General features: G+C 54.4%; 2 protein-coding genes and 1 pseudogene across 3 annotated transcripts in view; 2 read left to right on the top strand and 1 right to left on the bottom strand.

Moving 5' to 3' along the window:
* The window catches only part of Exoc3l2 (exocyst complex component 3 like 2), a 32,429-nt gene extending 21,897 nt beyond the window's left edge, over positions 1 to 10,532 (bottom strand). The window contains exons 1-3 of the mRNA XM_028778719.1: positions 10,473 to 10,532; positions 4,282 to 4,818; positions 46 to 275 (exon numbers count right to left, since the gene is read on the bottom strand). Coding sequence (XP_028634552.1) covers positions 46 to 275; positions 4,282 to 4,801 — 750 coding nt within the window. The 5' untranslated portion in view covers positions 4,802 to 4,818; positions 10,473 to 10,532. The remainder of the gene's footprint in view (positions 1 to 45; positions 276 to 4,281; positions 4,819 to 10,472) is intronic.
* A 2,368-nt stretch (positions 10,533 to 12,900) lies between these two features.
* On the top strand, positions 12,901 to 13,033 carry LOC114630488 (annotated as a pseudogene).
* A 2,034-nt stretch (positions 13,034 to 15,067) lies between these two features.
* Positions 15,068 to 19,208, top strand: part of Mark4 (microtubule affinity regulating kinase 4) — a 30,948-nt gene continuing 26,807 nt past the window's right edge. The window contains exon 1 of one of the 2 annotated variants that reach the window (XM_028778634.1): positions 15,068 to 15,465. In XM_028778634.1, the coding sequence (XP_028634467.1) occupies positions 15,415 to 15,465 (51 nt within the window). In that variant the 5' untranslated portion in view covers positions 15,068 to 15,414. The remainder of the gene's footprint in view (positions 15,466 to 19,208) is intronic. The other variant, XM_028778635.1, reaches the window with a different exon arrangement.

Raw genomic sequence — 19,208 nt, 5'->3', positions numbered from 1 at the left:
CCCGGGGCCGCGGCGCGCGTCCGCCGCCTCCTCCTGCAGCAGCACGAGACCCAGCTGCGCCACCGCGCCGGTGCCCGGTCCCGGGGACGCCAGCGCCTCGCGCACCAGCGCCCAGAGCTCGCGCTGCAGCGCCTCGTACAGCAGCGCCACGTCCCGCGCGCGCCGCCCCGCGCCCGCCTCGGCCTCCGCCGCCGGCGCCTCCGCCTCCAGCTCCAGGATGTGCTCGTCCGCTCGCGCCAGCTCGCGCCTCTGGATCAGGCCCAGGATCTCCAGCACTGTGCAGGGGGGGAGCAAGAGAAAGGGTGTCGGGAAGCGGGGCAGACGTCCCAGTACCCGCAAAAGGAGAAGCGGGGGTGCGGGGAATGAGGAGAGAGTCGGGGCGCACCGCTCAACATGAGAAGGTGTTAGGGCTTGGGACAGGTTCACTAGTTCCCTCCAATATGAGAGAGGGAGGGTGACGCTTTGCCTTTGACCTCAGCAATTGCACTCAAGAGAGCAGCCTGGGCTACAAAGTTGAGGACATGTCACAAAAAGCAAACAAACAAACAGGCAAGTGAGATGGTTCAGTGGACAAAAGTGCATGCTGTCAAGTTTAAGGACCCGAGTGCCATCCCCATTTCCAGGACCCACATGGTAGAACTGATTCCTGCAAGGGGTCCTCTGAGCTCCACATATGTATGCGCTGTGACATATACATACACACATCCACGCGCGCGCGCGTGCCCGCGCACGCACAGAGGGGAGAGGGAGGGAGGGATGGAGGGAAGAAGGAAGGGGGCTGCCCAGAATCCCAGCTCTGGGGAGGTGGATGCACGAAGATGAAGAAGCCAAGGTCTATCTTGGCTACATAGCAAGTTCGAGGCCGTTCTAGGAACTACAAGTCTCTGTCTCAAAAATAAATGAACAACAACAACAAAGAGTGAGCGCCCCCAGAAGAGAGTAAGATGAGGGAAGTCGAAGTTGGAAGGGAGAAGATGGAGGACTGAGGCTAGGGGCTTTGGAAATGAACCTGCCTGGGGGGTGGGGAGGCAGAGACCACAAGAACCAGCAAGAAGAGGCACCCGGCAAAGCTGGATGGTGTGGTCTCGCATCTGTCATCCTAGCACTTGGTAGGCTGAGGCAGGAGGATTGCCTTGAGTGCCAGGCTATCCTGGCCTATGTTCTGAGCGCCAGGCTAGGCTGAGCTGCCCAAGGAGGAAGCGGGAGGTGAGGGAGTCAGGGGAATGGGGTGAGGAAGAAGAGACCAGTGACAGAAGTGGCTGGGGATGGAGGAGTGTTCCGCCACAAGGAGGGGAACACACGGGGTGGAGGAAGGGCTGGGATGCAGAGAAGGGTCTCAGGTGTGGCTGGGGGGGGGGGGGGAAAAAGTAAAGGATAGAGACCCAAAGGAGAGGGGGCAAGGGACAGGCTGGGCAGGGAACAATCTATACTGAGCGGAAATGGGGGTCTTTGGTGTAAGAGGTCTCTGAGGACAGGGTCACACTCTAGGAATATGGGCCTCACGACAGAAAGAGGAGGCATAGGTTTGAAAGGCCTTAGGTAGAGGCCAAGGGGAAGGAGGGTCCCGTTGGCCAAGAGTTACCCTCAACACCTCCCCCCCTCCGCTTCCTCCCTGGCAGAGAAGCTATTTCCTGAGCTGGGCTATTTCTGCCCATCCGTTTCCAGAAGGCGGGGGCTCCAGTCACCCCCTCCTCACCTCGCTGCAGTGCCCTCCCAGTCCCCAGGGAGACGGAGCTGAAATAGCCTCTGTCCAGAATGTGGAGGGCATCAGAGGACAGAAGAGGCTCCAGGAAGGTCCCCTGACTCTGATGTGGGGGTGGGGCTGAAACGAAGGGGGTGTTGGCACAGGGCTAGGGAGTAGGACAGAGTTTTGGGGAGGCTGGGGAGAAGGCAGAGTGATGGGGGACATTTTAGTAACGGAGTGACCTTGCCATTGGGATTTGCAGACAGAACAGAAAAGCCAGGTCCTATGGGAGCGGATACATAATCCTGTCTACTGGGGTAGCTGAGGCAGAAGGAAATCTAAATTCAAGGCCAGCCTGGGCTACTTTGTGAGACACTGTCTCAAAATGTGAAAACAATACCAAAAAAACCAAAAACCAAAAAACAAAAAAACGAGCCAAGTGTGGTGGTACACACCTGTAATTCCAGGACTCAGGAGGCAGAGGCAGGAGGATTGCCCCTGAGCTGAAGGCTAGCCCCATTCACAGTGTGAGTTCCAGGCCAGCCAGACCTACACAGTGAGATCTTCTCAAAAACCAAACAGGGGCTGGAGAGACCATTGGAGTTAGAAGCACTGGCTGCTCTTGCAGAAGACTCGGGTTCAGTTCCCAGCAACCACATGGTCCACACAACTGTCTGAAACTTCAGTTCCAGGGGAGCCAATGCCTTCTTTTGGCCTCTGGGGGCACTGTGTACACATGGTGCACAGACATACATGTAGACAAGCTCATAAAATAATAACAGTAGTAGTAACAATAATTGAACAAAACCCCCAACACAAAAGGCTAGAAAGCCATAGATTCACTCTCCTGTGCTGCAGACAGAAAGGGCGGGGCAGTGGTGGTGCACCTTTAATTGCAGCACTCGGGAGGTAGAGGTGGGTGGAGTTTGAGGATAGCCTGGTCTACAGAATGAGTTCCGGGAACACAGAGAAACCCTGTCTAGAAAAACAAAACTAAAACAATAAAAAAAAAGAAAGATACTTGAATTCATATCTTTATATCTTTTGGTTGCAAGTCTATCCTTTAATGACTGAGCCATCTCTCTAAACTGTGTTTCCCCCTGGATTCAAGAGATGGAATTTGGGTTTGCCGGCTTTCCCAACTAAGCTGTCTCACAGGCCCCAGGAACTAAGAACACTGTGGTGATGACAGGTCAGAAGGAGAGAGATGCTGAAGAAGCACTGGGCTATGACACAGGAGTGGGGTTGAGGATGGAGAGGGGATGGGATTATAGGCTGTCTGTCTTCCCCTTGGCAAAGATATGGCTTCCAATGTTCCCATATTCCAAATGTGACCACAGTTTTAGAACTGAGAACTCTCATTTTAGAAGTCAAGGGCATAGGTCTAACCCAAGGATTCATGTCCTCTAAGAACAGAAAACTGAGCATCAGGGAGACAGCTAAACAAGTAAAGGCACTTGCCACCAACCCCCCTGGATGTAGTCAGTAGAAAGAGAATTGACTCTTCCAAGTTGTCTGATTGCCCCCCTCCAGAGACAGACAGACACAGACAGACAGACAGACAGACAGACAGAGGAATGAGAGGAGTCACAGGGACAATCCCACACAAGGATGGAGATTGATAGGATGAATCTACAATTTCAGGATGCCCACATGCCCAGCAGCCAGCCAGAGCTGGCAAGAGGTATGGAAGGGTCCCCTGCAGGTTGCCTGAGTGGCTCGGGGTGGGTGTTTCTGAAAAGCAAGCCTGGACATGACATTGAAGGTGGAGGATGGACACGAGGTTCAGAAAAGGGGCAGGGATGGGGGCTGTGTAGCCTGAGCTCGACTGAGGTGGGAGTGGGGGTGAACTCAGCTTAGGGCCAGGCTGTTCTAGTCCGGAGGAACCTGGCCTGCACTGAGTTTAGGAACGTGGGGTGATGCTAGCTGCGGTTTCAGTTGGTGTAAGACATGACAGACTGACAATGGCCTTTGCAGTTGCTGTTAAAACTTATTTAGTGTGTGTTTGCACACGTTGGGGTCAGAAATCAACCCGGAGAGTCAATTCTGTCCTTCTACCACTAGATCAAACTCAGGTCACCAGGATTGGCAGGTAAGGACCTCCGTCAGCCGAGCCATCTCTCGGGTCCCTTTTCTTTCTCTCTCTTCTTCCTTTGCTTATGTGATTTATTTATTTATTTATTTATTTATTTATTTATTTATTTATTTTAATTAAAAAAATATTTTTTGGGTTTTCGAGACAGGGTTTCTCTGTATAGCCCTGGCTGTCCTGGAACTCACTCTGTAAACCAGGCTGGCCTCGAACTCAGAAATCTGCCTGCCTCTGCCTCCCAAGTGCTGGGATTAAAGGCGTGTGCCACCACCGCCCGGCGGGCATGCGATTTCTTAATAAAATTTTCATTTATTACTATTGTATGTGTGTTGGGGAATGTGTGCTCATCTCTCTGTGTGTGTGTGTGTGTGCGCGTGTGTGTGTAAACGCGTGCGCGCCTGTGCGCCTACATGAGACAAATCGAGACAGAACCCCCAGGGTTGATAGATACAACGGTGAGACAAGGCGTCTCCATCCCGGGTCTGGATCAGGAGTCCCCACTCACCTGACAGTGGTTCTTTTATTTTGGGAGGCTCCGGAACTTTGGGTGGGGGCTCAGGGGCTGCTTCGCCTGCAGGTACCAGTCTCTCTGCCAGGGATGCCCGCCGGGGCTTGGGCCCACGCCCGAGTCTCAGGAAAGCAAGTCTTCTAGCCGCTTCCCCAGCTGGCTCCTCATCGCCATGGGTTCGGAACCCCTGAAGCCGGTTTAGGAGGCCGAAATCCGCTGAGCTCCTCCGTATGCCCGGTGCCAGCACACGGCCCAAGAAGGAGCGGACTTGCCCATCTCCGGGGCTGCCTGCCCGCCTGCCCGAGGTCCAGCCTAGCCGGAAGGGGGCCAGACCAGCCAGCTTCTCCAGCGTGGCCCGCCGGCGGCATGATGTCCCATTGGGCAGTGTCCCCAGCTCCCCATCCTCTTCTTCGAGCGTTGGAGTGTCTTCAAAGGGGTTGCGAGAGGACCGCAGGGGCAGAGTCCCTGCTCGCGGTACCTTAGGGTCTCCCACCCCCAGGCTCTTCAGGATTGGCATTTTTGACAGGCTGGCACCTGCAGAAGAATAACGACCGATGTGGTGTTAGTGACATTGTCCCTGTGCTGAGGACTCGGAATAGAAGATGCCAGGCACAGGTCTTCACACTTAGAAACATTAGAGGCGTCAAGCCAGGCATCCTAGCACAACCTGAATTCCAGCACGGGGAGCTGAGGCAGGGAAATTGAGATCTCGCTCTGGGTAAACCAGGGATGGTATCGAATCTCAAAACTATGAAAACAAAGCTGGGTATGGCAGTAACCCTCTGCAATCCCAGCATTGGGGAGGTGGAGGCAGGAGGATCACTCAGCCTTGGATACCCTGTGAGGATTTTTAAAGTCAGTTTGAACTAAACTATATGCCTTTCTCTCACTCACACATAATCAATCTCTCTCTCTCTCTCTCTCTCTCTCTCTCTCTCCCCCTCTCTCTCTCTGTGTCTCTCTCTGTGTCTCTCTCTGTGTCTCTCTGTCTCTGTCTCTCTCTGTCTCTCTCTCTCTCTCTCTTCCCCTCTCTCTCTCTCTCTCACACACACACACAACACACACAGAGCTAATGATATTTAGACAAAAGGTATGTGTGCAATAACATATCCTAGAATCTCAGCACTCAGGAGACAGAAACAGGCGCATGGTCTACATAGTGAATTGCAGGCCAACAAGACTAGATAAAACCCAGTCTCACAACAAGCAAACAAATAAACAACAATTACTAGCGAAACAAAAAAATATAATGGAGGTTTGACTCCGTGGTAGAGCCCCTGCCTAGAATCCCCCAGTGAGGGGCTGGGGGCGTGACTCAGTGGTAAAGTCCCTGCCTAGGATCCCCCAGTGAGGGGCTGGGGGCGTGGCTCAGTGGTAGAGCCCCTGCCTAGAATCCCCCAGTGAGGGGCTGGGGGCGTGGCTCAGTGGTAGAGCCCCGAGCCCCTGCCCAGCGTGGACAAGGCCCTGAATGTGATACTCAACACTGCCAAAAAGCAAAAACCGTACTAGGTCTCGAGATGTACTCTGGGCAGGCAGTGGGACTACAGCAGTGACTAAGTTATACCAGGCTCTGCCCTCACAGGGTCCACACCATCCCGAGTCCTGTCCGTCTCTACGTCTTCCTCTCTGCTCCTTTATCCCTCCCTATGTCCACTTCACAGTTGGATCCTATGACCATTTCTCTGCCCCAAACTCGGGTGTTTTTCAGACGGCAGTACAGGCTGGACTGAAACTTGCTGTGTATGTAGCTTAGGATGACCTCAAACTTAAAGTGATTCTCCTGCCTCAGTCTCCTAGGTGTGACTACAGCGGTAAGGTTCTTTTAATTTTTGAGACAGAATTCATTTAGCGGAGGCTAGCCTCGAACTCCCGATCCTCTGCCTCCACTTCCTGGATTCCAGCAGTCATCATGCCCTTTCAGTTTCACGGCTCTTGTAGGTCAGCTCTGAAGACTTCACATAGCGTCAACCTGACCCTTCCTCTCCTGAACTTTTAATAGCTCCCCACAGCCCTTGGTACGATGTTCAAGCCGCCCCCTCCTCCATCATAGCCCAGGGCTCTGCCATCTGTACACTGGAACTAATAAACCTTTTGGTTCCTTTTCCCTGAGTCTCATGTCTGTCTGTCTTCCTGCACGGAGCTAGCTCTCCACGCTTTGGATCTTGGTTCCAAAGCTGCCTCCTCCAGGAAGTCCTCCTGAGACTGCTGGGTCTCTCTCTCTCTCTCTCTCTCTCTCTCTCTCTCTCTCTTTTGTTTTTCGAGACAGGGTTTCTCTGTGGAGCCCTGGCTGTCCTGGAACTCACTCTGTAGACCAGGCAGGCTGGCTTCAAACTCAGAAATCTGCCTGTCTGTGCCTCCTAAGTGCTGGGATTAAAGGCGTACACCACCACTGCCGGGCACTACTGGGTCTCTTATAACCCTTGGGCTCCCTGAGTTCTCTCTGTGACTATCCCTGTCTGGGGACAGGTCTGCATCCGGACTGAGGGCCTGGCAAGGGCAGGGCTGGGCCTGTGTCATTCTCGCTCTGGCTCAGATCATGGCTCAGGCACTCTGGAATGGGTGCTAACAGGAAGCAAAGGAAGGAAGGAGGCAGACAGTCCATTCCTTGGGGGGGAGGAGGTCATGAAGAGCAGGCCACACAAGACCTGAACTCTGTGACAAGGGACTTGGATTGTTTCCCAAGGGCATTGGTGAGCCATAGAGGCACTTCATGTTACCTTATTTTCTGCATTGTGTGTACGACTCAGGGGCCTGGTGAATGCTGGGCCCGTGGTCCAACACCGAGGTGTAGCTCAACCTGGTGTCATCATTTTATCAGTAGTGTGCGTGTGCGTGCGGGTGTGTGTGTGTGAACGCAGTCACCAGAGTGCCACAGCGCTCATGTAGACATTAAAGGACAACTGTGGTCATCAGTTCTCACCTCCCAACGTGGATGTAACTCAGGTGGTCGACCTTCGCAGCCAGTAAGTACCTTTCCCCACGAAATGTTTAGAAAAGTACTAAAAGCAAAATTAATGTTCTGGTGCAATAGCTCACACACGTGATCTCAGAGTGTCTGTCACCCCAGGTGAAAGCCAGCCAGGGCGACGCTGTGACATCTAGGATAAACCTGGGATGCAGAGTGAGACCTTGTCTCACAAAACACCAAAGCTGGAGGCTGCGGAGGCAGCTCAGTGATCAAGAGCACCACGTGAGGACCAGGGTTCGATTCCCACCACCCACATGGCAGCTCACAACCATCTGAAACTCCAGCCCTGGGGGGACCCAACGGCCCTATTCTGGCCTCTTTGGGCACCAGGTATGCAAGTGATGTACAGACAGGACCTGCAGGCAGGACGTGCGGACACATAAGATAAAATTAAAATGAAGAAGAGGGCGTGGCTTTCAGCGGCTGTAATTTGCCATTGGGCGCTTCCCTCTTTGCTTAAGGTCACGGACTTGTGACCTTTACGGATGCGATGCGTAGCCGCACCTGCTCCGGTTCCCTTGGTTTAAGGGCTGCGTAGTATTCCAGACAAAATTGGGTAAATAAACCATTAAATACCCACTTTTTCTCCCCCGTGCGATAGACCCAGAGGTGGTTTTGAACTAAGCAAGTGTGTGAAGGGGAAACTGGAGAGGCATGGACCCGTGGACAGGACGCCTTAGAGAGGGAGGCTGGCTGGGGGGAGGAGGAATCTTCCAGACTCTCCACTGTACCTTCCCAGTTCTTCTGTTTCTAAGACATACTGTTGTCGACCTCCCTCCAGTCTTCTCGGTCCCCTACCCCCAATGAGGCAGTCGCCATAGCGACGCTTTGTTTGGAGCCCCCCATGGCGGTGTAAAATCGATGCGCGCTGCGCTACCCCCACCCCACATGCACACAACACTGTACACACACCGATTTATTAGTCTTCCTTTTTCTGGAAGGCTTCGCATGCCTCACCCAAAAATGGCTGGGGAGGGAGGGGGAGTTGGGGGAGAGAGGATAGCGAGTGGCCCAGTGGATAGAGGCACTTGTCACCAAGCCTAACAACCTGAGTTTCATCGCTAGGACTCATAAGGCAGAAGGTCTGAATGAACTACAGAAGCTGTTTTCTAACCTCTGTGTGCGCGCTGAGGCTACGCTGCTCGCGCTCCCCCCCCCCGCCCCCCCCCCCTCACACACACAGAAACTGTAATGAAACTTATTCCCTCCCTCTTTCCCAGTAATGGCTCTAATACCTCCATCCCCGTAACTGCTGGATTCAACCGAATCTAGTCCTGCCCAGACTTTATCTGCCACTCCCTCCACCGGTCTAGCCCCCACTCCCAAAGCTGGCTCTGGTACCCATCAAACTGTTCCCAGCATATTCCCAGCACATTCCCGAACTGGCAGCAGTCTTTACCCCAAACCTCCCCCCCCCCCTCCCCTTCCTGGCTCCGACACCTCCCTCTGCAACCTGGCTCCGACATCCTGCCCTGTCCAACGCCCTCCGCTGCCTCCCGGTGCCCAGGCCCCTGACTCACTTCCGAGCCTAGCTCAAGCCCCCAGCCTCCGGCTTTTGCAGGATGTCTAGGCCACCAGCGTTTCCCTCTCCCCGCCCCTCCTCCTCTTCCTCGCTACCAGTCTTTCTCCAAAGCCTCCTCTTCAGAATTCCTGACACCCTCAACACCCCCAACATGGAGCCGGGTGTGGTGGCGCGACCTCCTGTAATCCCAGTGCCCGGGAGGCTGGGGTCGGAGGACAACATGCTTTTGAGATGCTTGACATACGGGTTCCCTAGTGGGAACCTGTGTACAGATAACCTGAAAGGGAAGACTATGCCTTTAATCCTGGCAACTCGCGGTCAACCTGAGTCACGTGAGATCAAAACATCAAAAGCCAAGGCAGGGGATGTGGCTCAGTTGGTAGAGTGCTTGTCTAGCTTGCAAGAAACCCTGGATTCCCAACCCAACAGCGGTGCAGGCCTATAATCCACGCACTCTAGAGAGGGAGCGCAAGACCAGAGTGTCAATCCTTGAGCGAACAGAAATTTGAGGTCAGCCTGAGCAACATGAGACTCTGTGGGAATGTCCCCCCACCCACCTTGGTTTTTCTAGACAGAGTTTCTCTTGTAGCCTTCAGTGTTCTGAAACTCACTCTGTAGACCAGGCTACTAGCTTTGAACTCACAGATCCACTTGCCTCTGCTTCTTGAGTGCTGGGATTAAAAGTGTGCACCACCACTGCCCAGCGGAAAAAATTATTATTTTTTTTTTAAAACCTCAAGGTCTATGTTCGGAAACTGCTCCTTTCAGGTTAAGCCTCCTTAAGTCTGACTCTAACTGATCATCCGCCAGGGCAGCCTCTATGTCCAAGCCTAGCCTCGCTTGCTCGCTCTCTCCCTTTATTTTAATTAACTAATTAGTTTTGTGTGGGCACGCACGCTGTGGTCTGTATGTGGGGTTCAGATATGAACTTGCAGTAGCCAATCCTCTCTGCCTTGTGGATCTCAGGGACGGAACCCAGCTCCTCAGGGCAGCAAGCGTCTTTACCTGCTGAGCCGTTTTGACAGCCCTCCTTTCCTTTTTTGTTTGTTTGTTTGTTTGTTTGTTTGTTTTTCGAGACAGGGTTTCTCTGTAGCCCTGGCTGTCCTGGAACTCACTCTGTAGACCAGGCTGGCCTCGAACTCAGAAACCCGCCTGCCTCTGCCTCCAAAGTGCTGGGATTAAAGGCGTGCACCACCGCTGCCCGGCTCTCCTTTCCTTTCTATTTATCTATTTGTGGAGACAGAGTCTCAATCTGTAATCCAAGCTTGTTCAAACTGGTCAGCCTCCTGCCTCAGCCTCCCCTCCCTAGCGCTGGCCCTGCAGGTGTAAAGAGTTCTGTAGCCAGGCTTTCTGGTTGCTGCAACCCTCCTCACTGGAGGCAGCCGGGCACTGGATGCCTGCCCAATGGGGATGCCCCCTATCCAGCATCAGTGTGTCAGCGTGCATTCAACCTAACATCCCCATCCCCTCAGCTACGCGTGGTCCCCAGATCTCTACACAGTTTTTCTACCTCTCTGGAACCCCAGAGACCTCCAGGTCTTGGCTGCCCTCTCCCTTCCCCACCAAGGCACTCACCAAACCCAGCCTTCAGCCTGCCTCTGCTCACCCAGCCCTCCTGCCTCCAGCATTCTGGGTTCTGATGAGGCCTCCCATTTTTGAAAGAAGTTGGGGGCATGCATTCTTCACCCCAACACTCACCTTCTGTCTGTGCCTGTCCTTCTGTCCCCTCTTGCTGTCCAGTCCCCAGACTACTTGGGCCAGAACTGCTGAGAGCTTGGATCTGAGGGGGGGGGGGTTGGAGGAGGACTATTTCCTGTCAGGAAGCCCCTCCCTCCCTAGGGCCAGGGGCTGGAAGGCCCCATTATCTGTCTGCCCTTCTAGGCCAGGCTGTGTTTGGGCCCTGCTGTGACAAGGGCCACAGACCCCTGCCCCCGCCCTTACCCCCCTCCCAGCTTTGCCGGAATCCACCCGCCCTCCTGCCTGCTTTTCACGCCTCCTAAGGTAACAACATCATCCTGTATACCCAGGGGAGACACCCTGAGCTGGACTGGGGCCCACAGCTGAGCTCTAGAGTAATGGAGGTGTGGAGAGGGTCTTAAGGGAGCATGTGTCTCTCTTGTATCCTCTGCTAGGGGAACAGGATTCAAAGGAAGCCCCACTGGTCTCAGAGGCTGGGGCTGGGGACCCAGTGGGATAGCCCTGGCATGGCTTTTAAAATGTAGCTCTCAGCTGGGTGGTGGTGGCGCATGCCTTTAATCCCAGCACTGGGGAGGCAGAGGCAGGTGGGATCTCTGAGTTTGAGGCCAGTCTGGCCTACAGAGTGAGTTCCAGGACAGCCAGGGCCTCTGTAGCAGGATTCTGACTGCCCTGCTGCCCTGTAGGCAGTCTCTTGGCTGGCCAGTTTCCCATCATAACCACAGAGCACATTCCATCAGATGATGTACTCAACTCTCTGTCTCCTTTTGTCTCTTTTAAGACAGGGTCTCACTATGTAGCCCAGGCTGGCCTGGAACTCACGGAGATCCTGCCTCCCAAGTGCCGGGATAGAAGGCATAGGCCACCATGCCTGACTCTTCTTTGCATGTGTGTGTTGGGGGTGAGGGTGGAGTGTTGGGGAATTGAACTCAGGACCCTGCGCACGATGGTCATGTTTCCCAGTCCATATCTGTCTCCTTTACAGACCCCTCAACCTGCCCATTCCAGTGTGGGTGCAGTGAATCTGACTTTTTTTTTTAAAGGTAATATTTATTTATGTTTGTGAGTGACTACAATTCAATACAAGTGTCACATGCATTCCGCGCCCAAGCCGACTAGAAGGAGACAGGTCCCCTGGAACTGGAGTTACAGATGGTTGTCTCCTACCCTGTAGTTGCTGAGAGTTGAACCCTGGTCCTCTGCAAGAGCAGCCAGTGCTCCTAACCACTGAGCCATCCATCCTCCAGTTCCACATTCATACTTTTATGCCTTGCATTTTGATGGGTCTTTGTGCACTCACAGGATTGCAGCAGAAAGCGCTAGTATCTGATTCCAGAACATCTCCGTGTCCTTGAAGAGAACCCATGGCAGCCCTCCCTCTCCGGCTTCCCAAAATCTGAGGAAACCAGGAATCCAGGGCTCCTGTTTCTCCGTGAAGTCTCCTGCTTTTGAATATTTCGTAGGAACCATATTGTATGGTGTGACCTTTTGTGTCCGACTCCTTTTACTAAATGTAACATTTTCAAGTTTCATCCACTTTGTAAGCCTCAATCTCCACCCCTTGGAAATGGAGTTTAGGAAGCACTGGAAAGGGGAATAGAAAGACCCTGAGTGAGAAGAAAGGCAACCATCTGCCCCCTGGTGGTATATGTGAGTACTGCAGCTGTCAGATCCGGATCATACCGCCTCAGGGACCCTATCTTATCCTGAACAAACCTCGGAGCTACAAAGCTCCTAGAAACACACCCAGAGCCCTTCCCTCAATATTTTCTAGTTCCCACTTTTATTTGTTTATTTGAAAGCAGGGTCTCACCATATAGCCCAGGCTATCCTGGAACTCACTCTGTAGACCAGGCTGGCCTCAAACTTAGAGATCTGCCTGCCTCTGGCTCCCAAGTGCTGGGATGCCAGGCATATGTTACCAGCTTGGCTTGAAGCATTTTATCTATACATGCAGTGTGGTTTATAGTTACATCTTGGCTGCACTATAACCAAAAAAAAAAAAAAGAAAAAAGAAAGAAAGAAAGAAATAACCGCAGCTAGATGAGGGTTCTGGGCTGGAGAGATGTTTCAAGAGTTAAGAGCACTGACTGCTCTTCCAGGGGTCCTGAGCTCACATGGTGGCTCACAAACATCTGTAATGCACTCCAATGCCTTCTACCAGTGTATCTGAAGACAGCTACAGTGTACTCATGTACATTAAATAAATGAATATCTATAAAAAAAAAAAAGAACGAGAGATGAGGGTTCAAATTCCTAGCACTTGTGAGTCTGAGGCAGGAGGATTGAAAGTTGGAAGTGAGCCTGTGCTACAAAACCATGCCAGGTGTTTGTCTCACACAAATAAGTTCAGTATTTGAGATGTGAGACAAGAGGTTGGCCTGAAGTCCAAGGTCAGGCTGGGCTGCAGAATGACACCCCGTCTCAAAAAATACTTACCTGGCAGGGGAGTTACCGTGATCGATAAGGTGGATTTCTCAGGGCGAGGTCTCTCTGGGTTGCTAACCCCTCAATTTCCCCAATGTGGAACTGACTGCATAGTGGTAGGAAGACTGCGTTCTCCAGTTAAAACAAAAGAAAACAGACCACTCCCAGAGTTCTCCAGTTCAAACAAAAGAAAAACAACTCCCAGAGCTATAACTGGGTGTGGCGCTCACACCTGCAGTCTCAGCCCTCCCTGAGCTGCAAGTAGGAGGATCAAGGCCAACCTCTATAAGGAGGACTTCCGGAAGGCCCGGGTCACGTGATAACCGGTCTCAAATCAAGAAATGCATTGGAGCCGGGCAGTGGTGGCGCACGCCTTTAATCCCAGCACTTGGGAGTCAGAGGCAGGCGGATTTCTGAGTTCGAGGCCAGCCTGGTCTACAGAGTGAGTTCCAGGACAGCCAGGGCTACACAGAGAAACCCTGTCTCGAAAAAACAAACAAAACAAAACATGCTTTTGTTGGCTGCGGGGGTGGGATGGAGTGAAAGCACTTGCCTTTAAGGCTAGTGACCCAAGTTTGATCCTGGACCCACAGAGAGGAGACAACTGACTTCCAAAACTTGTCCTGATACCGCTGCCCACATGCCCCTCCTCCCTAAAGTTAATAAATTGTTCAAATATAATAAATAATCCCAGCCGTGCCACTCACTCTCACTTTGGGCCTTTATAGCTTTTATGTTTACTTTATGTTTTGGGGTGTTCTGCCTCTGTGTGTGTACGTGTATGTACGTGTGTGTGTGGGGAAGCCAGAAGAGGGTGTCAGGTTCCCTAGACCTAGAGTTACAGATGGTTGTGAGTCACCATGTGGGCGCTGGGAACTGAACCCGGATCCTCTAGAAAAGCAGCCGGTGCTCCTAACTGCTGAGCCATCTCTCCAGCATGTCTCCCCCACCTCCCAGTCTTTAATACGATTTGCTTACATGCATGTTTGCATAATTTAACTTTTTAAAATGTTCGTGCTTAATCAGTCCTATAATCAGCGTGCTTGAGCTAGCTCTAGCACGCGGCGGTTAGCCTCTTTCTCTTTTGGCTTTCATTCTGTCTGACAGGGTCTCATGGAGACCAGGCTAGTCTTGAACTCACTGTGTGGTTGAGGGTGATCTGGTGCTTCAAACTTTCCAGGGTCCCACCATGCTTGCAGCATCTGATTTTTCACAAAGGGAAACTGAGGCTCAGGAAGACTTTCTAAGACAGCAAGACCAAGGCCTCTGGAACAGGGTGATTCACCCCTTCCACACACACACTTTCTTTCATTCCTCAAGGCACTGTGTGTTCTCACACAGCCCTCACCCCCTCCAGTCTGTTTGCCCCTGCAAGTCAACACCTGTCTGGGCTTCCAGCTAGCCCGGAAGGCAACAGAGCCTCTCTCTCCTTCATTGTACGGACTGGGAAAGTGAGACCAGCCAGGGCTGCCGGTTATCTACCCTCGCCCCACCCGGGGCTGAAGCTCAGGAAGTCCTTGAACCCCTGACCTTCTTCACCCCAGGGACTGGTTTCAATTTTGACTTCTGTTTTTTGAGACAGTGTTTTGCTGTGTATGGTCTCGAACTCACAGCAATCCATTATTTCAACCTCCTGAGAGTCGGGATGACAGGCACAGAGCCTGCGCCCTCTCCCTCCCTCTTCTTTCTTGCTGCCTCTTCTTTATTCCTTTCCTCGGCAGACTTCCAGTCCTGAAGTTTCTCTTTGTCTCTTTCGTTCCCTCCCTCCGCCTTGCCTGATACTCTCTCCTCTCTGTCTTTGTATCTGTGTCTCTGTCTCTCAGTCTCTCTCTCTCTCTTTGTGTGTGTCCCTGTCTCTGTCCCCTTTCTGTCCTCCGTCCTTTTGTCTCTGTCCTTGGCTTCTCTGACTCTCTTTGTGACTCTGCTTCTTCCACCTCGTGTCTGTGTGTCTCCTTCTCCCATCTCTCAACATCTCCCCCGGCTCTCTCCTCAGCAACTCTCTCGGCCGGGCCGCTGACTCCGATTCTCTTGTGAGAACTTGCTGGAGACCGGCACGCCCAGACCTGCCTCCGCCCCCGGAACCCCGGCGCCAGCACAGGCCTGTGCCTTTAAGAGCCGGCGGCGGGGGCGGAGTCTCCGCCGGCCCCGCCCCCGCGCCCCTCCCCCCTGACGTCCCTTCCTCCCCAGCCCCTCGGTCGCCTCCCTCCGCCGCCGCCCCGGGCCGGCTCCGCGCCCCCTCCCCGGCCCCCGCGCGTGCACCCTCCCGCCTGCCCGCCGCCCAGATGGCGCCCCGGGTTCCCCTTGCGCCGGGCCACTAGGACCCTCGGAGTCCCCTCCCCTCCCCCGTCCTGCCCTCTCTCGCTCTCCCTCCGCGGGGACTCGGGCGTCCACGGCGCCCAGCTTTTGAGCTCGCGTCCCCAGGTCGGCTGGGGGGGGAGGGGAAGAGAGGGGACCCCAGGATCCCCACCCCCCCCACCCGGCCGCCCCTGTCCCTTTCCCTCCTGGGACCCCAGAGAAGATGTCTTCGAGGACGGCGCTGGCCCCGGGCAACGATCGGAACTCGGACACGGTGAGTGGGGCCCAGCCCCTTGGGGAACCCTGTCTGAGTCCAGCCATAGAACCCCTCGCCCTCCCGGACGGCTGACCCCGCCAGGCTCGACTCCTTTCCGGGCTCCACAGCCCAGACCGACGCTTGCCGTGACTTTGAGGCCTCTCTGCTTGCTCCTCCCGACAGCCCCAGCCCAGCCCGACCCCTAGGGGCGCCCCTGTCTTTGGACCCTTCTCCGGTCCCTCTGCAGAGCGCTTCCGCCCGGTCTCTTCCCTCCAGGAAGCCCCCCCCCCCGACCGCCCGCAGCCCCTCCCTTCCCCGGCTGCCCGGTCTGTCCCCCCCCACCCCCCAGCTCGCCCGCTCGCCCGCAGCCTGGCTTCGACTCTTCCCGGATGGCACGGGCCCCTGTTCCCCGAGGCGCAGCCCTGTCTCCCCCGCTCCCCCCCGCAAGGCCCGACCCGGCCTGGCCCTGCTGTCCTCTCTGCCTCTTGCTGAGTCGGGGTGCTGGCTCCCCCTGCTCCCCCTGGCCGGTCCCCAGATCCGCCTGGGCTCCTGCGAGCTGCCTCCCCCAGGAAGCCAAACGGCACCTGGGCCCAGGGCCCTGCCCGCTTCCTTCAAGGTGTCTCCACTCCCTGGCCTGACCCTGCTGTGCCAGGCTTCCCTGTCCTTGGATCCTTGTCGCCTCTGGGGTCCCCTAGATGCGACCCAGGTACGTCCGGTCTTTCTAAGGGAAGCCTTGGCTTCCAACCTGCGGGCTCTCATCCTAGGTAGGGTTCCAGGCCCCAGACCAGGCTGACTCGGGCCTCCTCCTGAGACTCCCCCCCCCACCCCCGTCTCCCCTCACCCCTGCTAACTAGAGCCCCCTTTCCTTGCTGGATGTTGGGCTTTCTGGAGGAAGCCTCCGTCCCCAGCTTCCTGCCCTCACCAGGCCCTAAGCCTTCCCCTCTCCCTTTACTCTGGCCATGCCTTTGACCTCCTCCTGCCTGGGCCTTTAGCTCTGACATCTGGGAGTTTCCTGAGCCCAGATCCTCTGGTTCGGGGACTCCTGGCTGTACCCCGTTTCCCATCCCAGGGTCTTCCCTCCCAGAGGCAGGGCAGGACCCTCCCCAGCGTTTCCTAAATTCTGACAGCTTTCCAGAAGTCAGCTCACTGATTCCTTCGCTCTTATGCCGGCTCCTCCACCTGCCACCCTCTCACCGCCTTCAACACAGAGCCCAGCTACACACTTTTTGTTTTTGGACAAGAGTTCCTCTAGGTAGACCAGGCTGGCCCTGAACTCACCGAGATCCGCCTGTCTCTGCCTCCTGAGTGCAGCCTGATACTTTGATCTGTGTTTCTAATGCATATGATAGATACCAGACAGTGCCCCTCTCCTCCTCTCCCCGCTGGCTTAGCTTTCAACCAGGCCCACCCACTTTGGTTTCCCCAGTCATTCCAAAGAGGTACACTGTTCCTGAGTCTTGGGTTCGAATGTTGCCTCCATGTGCCAGATTGCATTGTGTCTTCAGGCTGTTGGCCCTCCTTCTCTGAGCCTGATTCTGGCCTTGGAAACTATGTGTGTGTTGGAGGGGTGGGGGTACCGACTTGAGTCCCGCAAAGAATTACTGGAGACATGACATGTGGGTGAAGGCTGGTACATAGGCGGTGCTCATGGCTGTTGGCTGCTGGCATGACTGTGGATCTGAGTCAGAAGGCGATGTGTTCTCAACTACAGCTGTCATTAGTTGTCAGGCAAGATCCCAGAGTCTGCTCCAGCCTCAGTTTCCTTGTAAGTGGGTTGATGGGGGTACCTCCCCGACAGGGACTTCTTCAGGTCACGTGTTGTGATTATCGCTACTTTAATTATTCAAATAAACTCAGATTCACATCACTCAACTGTGTGACCTCAGGCCAGTGACCTCACCTCTCTGAGCCTCTTCCCTGCGTTCCTGAGATGGTTGGGTGGGGTGTACTGGGCATACTGAGATGGGTAGTTCTGTCTTTTGACTCCGGTCTGTGAAGATAACTTTGTCTTGTCTGTAGTGACATCTGTCTCTTTCTGTAGTCCGAGGTTGCAGACTCCTCCCCTGCTACCTATAGGGGAGACCCACAAAAGGTCATATTCTTCCACACCAACTTCTAGAGCTGTAGAGACCAGGGCCCGCTTCCCTATATTCCCTAGCAACAGGCACGGTGTTCAGGCACCAGTCTGTCTGTAAGGAGGGATCGAGGCCAGCTGGTGGTGTGGGCCAATTTTAGCTTCTGCCCCTAACCCCTAGAGGTTTTATCATCCTCTGCCCCAGCTTCCCCCTTGCAGGGGTCCCCCAGCCATGCAGGCTTCAATGGAGTGCCTTCCTGTGTGTGAGGGAGCCCCCTGGCAACATCCACCAGGGGTTCTTCTCCAGACTCCTAACTCAGCAGGGATCAGAGACCTTATCTTTCATCTCTACCACCTGCCTGCTGCTCCCAGGGGCCCTGAGCCACGGCTGTGGTGGTGGCTTCTGGGAGGATCAACACTCAGCAGCCTGAAGCACTTTGCCTGCTTGAGCCTTGGGGAAACCTTCCAAGTCTGGGCTTGAGAATGGTCACTGTGGCTGGACCCACAGGAGCTGGGGTATGAGTGGCCTGAGCGGAGGACAGGTGAGGGGTGAGGGTACCAGCCTTCGGTAATCTTATTCTTTTTATTGGCTGTGCCAGGGACTGTACATGGACTAGGGTTCTGCTCACCATATCCACGGCACAATACTGAGAGTTAAAGCCAGGATTTTCCACACGCTAGGCGGGGCCTCGATCGCAGGGCCACGCCCCCAGCCCCTCACTGGGGGATTCTAGGCAGGGCTCTACCACTGAGCCACGCCCCCAGCCCCTCACTGGGGGATTCTAGGCAGGGGCTCTACCACTGAGCCACGCCCCCAGCCCCTAATTAACAAGTTCTTTAATGCTGAACTATCTCCTCAGTTCTTTTACTTGTCTCTGAGGCAGTATCTCAGTGAGTTGCCCAGGCTGTCCTTGAACTCACTCCATTGTTCAGACAGACCTTGAGTTTAAGATTCCCTCTGCTTCACAAGCAGCTGGGATGCTATGCCTGGTGAGCATTTTCCTTGTGAGGAAGCTGGGTGCACGCGGCTGGCACTTATCTATTCCAGCCTTTGTTTCTCCCTAGACTATGGGTGGTCAGGGCTTTCCTCACTGGGCTCGGTTGGGAACTGAGTGTAGGTGAAGGACCTGGTTGTACAAGACCTGGCCGATGGTATCATCCTCCTAGTGAAAGCCACATGGCAAGCAGGGGTGGTGGAGTAAGCCCATGAGCTCAGCTACTTGGGAAACTGAGGCAGGAGGATTTCAAGTTTTCAAGATCTTATCTCAATATTCAAGGTGGTGGGGTGGGGCGATGGCTCACTGGGTAAAGTGCTTACTGTCAAATTATGAAGACCTGGGTTCAGATTCCAGCACCCACGTAAAAGCTGGGCATGGCGGAACAGGCCTGTAACCCCAGCATTGGGAGGGGGTGGGGCAAGTAGGGATAGGCCGATACCAGGTGCTTGGAGCCAGCCAGTCTAGCTGAAATGACAGTCTCTAGGTTCAGTGGAGAGGGAGTGTTTCTGTGGAGGGTAATAAAGGAAAATGCCCAAAACTGACCTCTGACCTCCATGGGTGAGCATATCTGCACACATACATATACAAAAAAGAAGTGGGTTCTGGGGATAATGAAGTGGTAGAGCTCCTGCCTAGAATCCTCCAGTGAGGGGCTGGGGGCGTGGCTCAGTGGTAGAGCCCTGCCTAGA

This window comes from Grammomys surdaster, unplaced genomic scaffold (assembly GCF_004785775.1).
Source record: "Grammomys surdaster isolate TR1022 unplaced genomic scaffold, NIH_TR_1.0 339, whole genome shotgun sequence".
In the NCBI taxonomy this organism is placed as follows: domain Eukaryota; kingdom Metazoa; phylum Chordata; class Mammalia; order Rodentia; family Muridae; genus Grammomys; species Grammomys surdaster.
The sequence above is the reverse complement of the archived record's forward strand: the minus strand, read 5'-3'. Positions and strand labels throughout refer to the sequence as shown.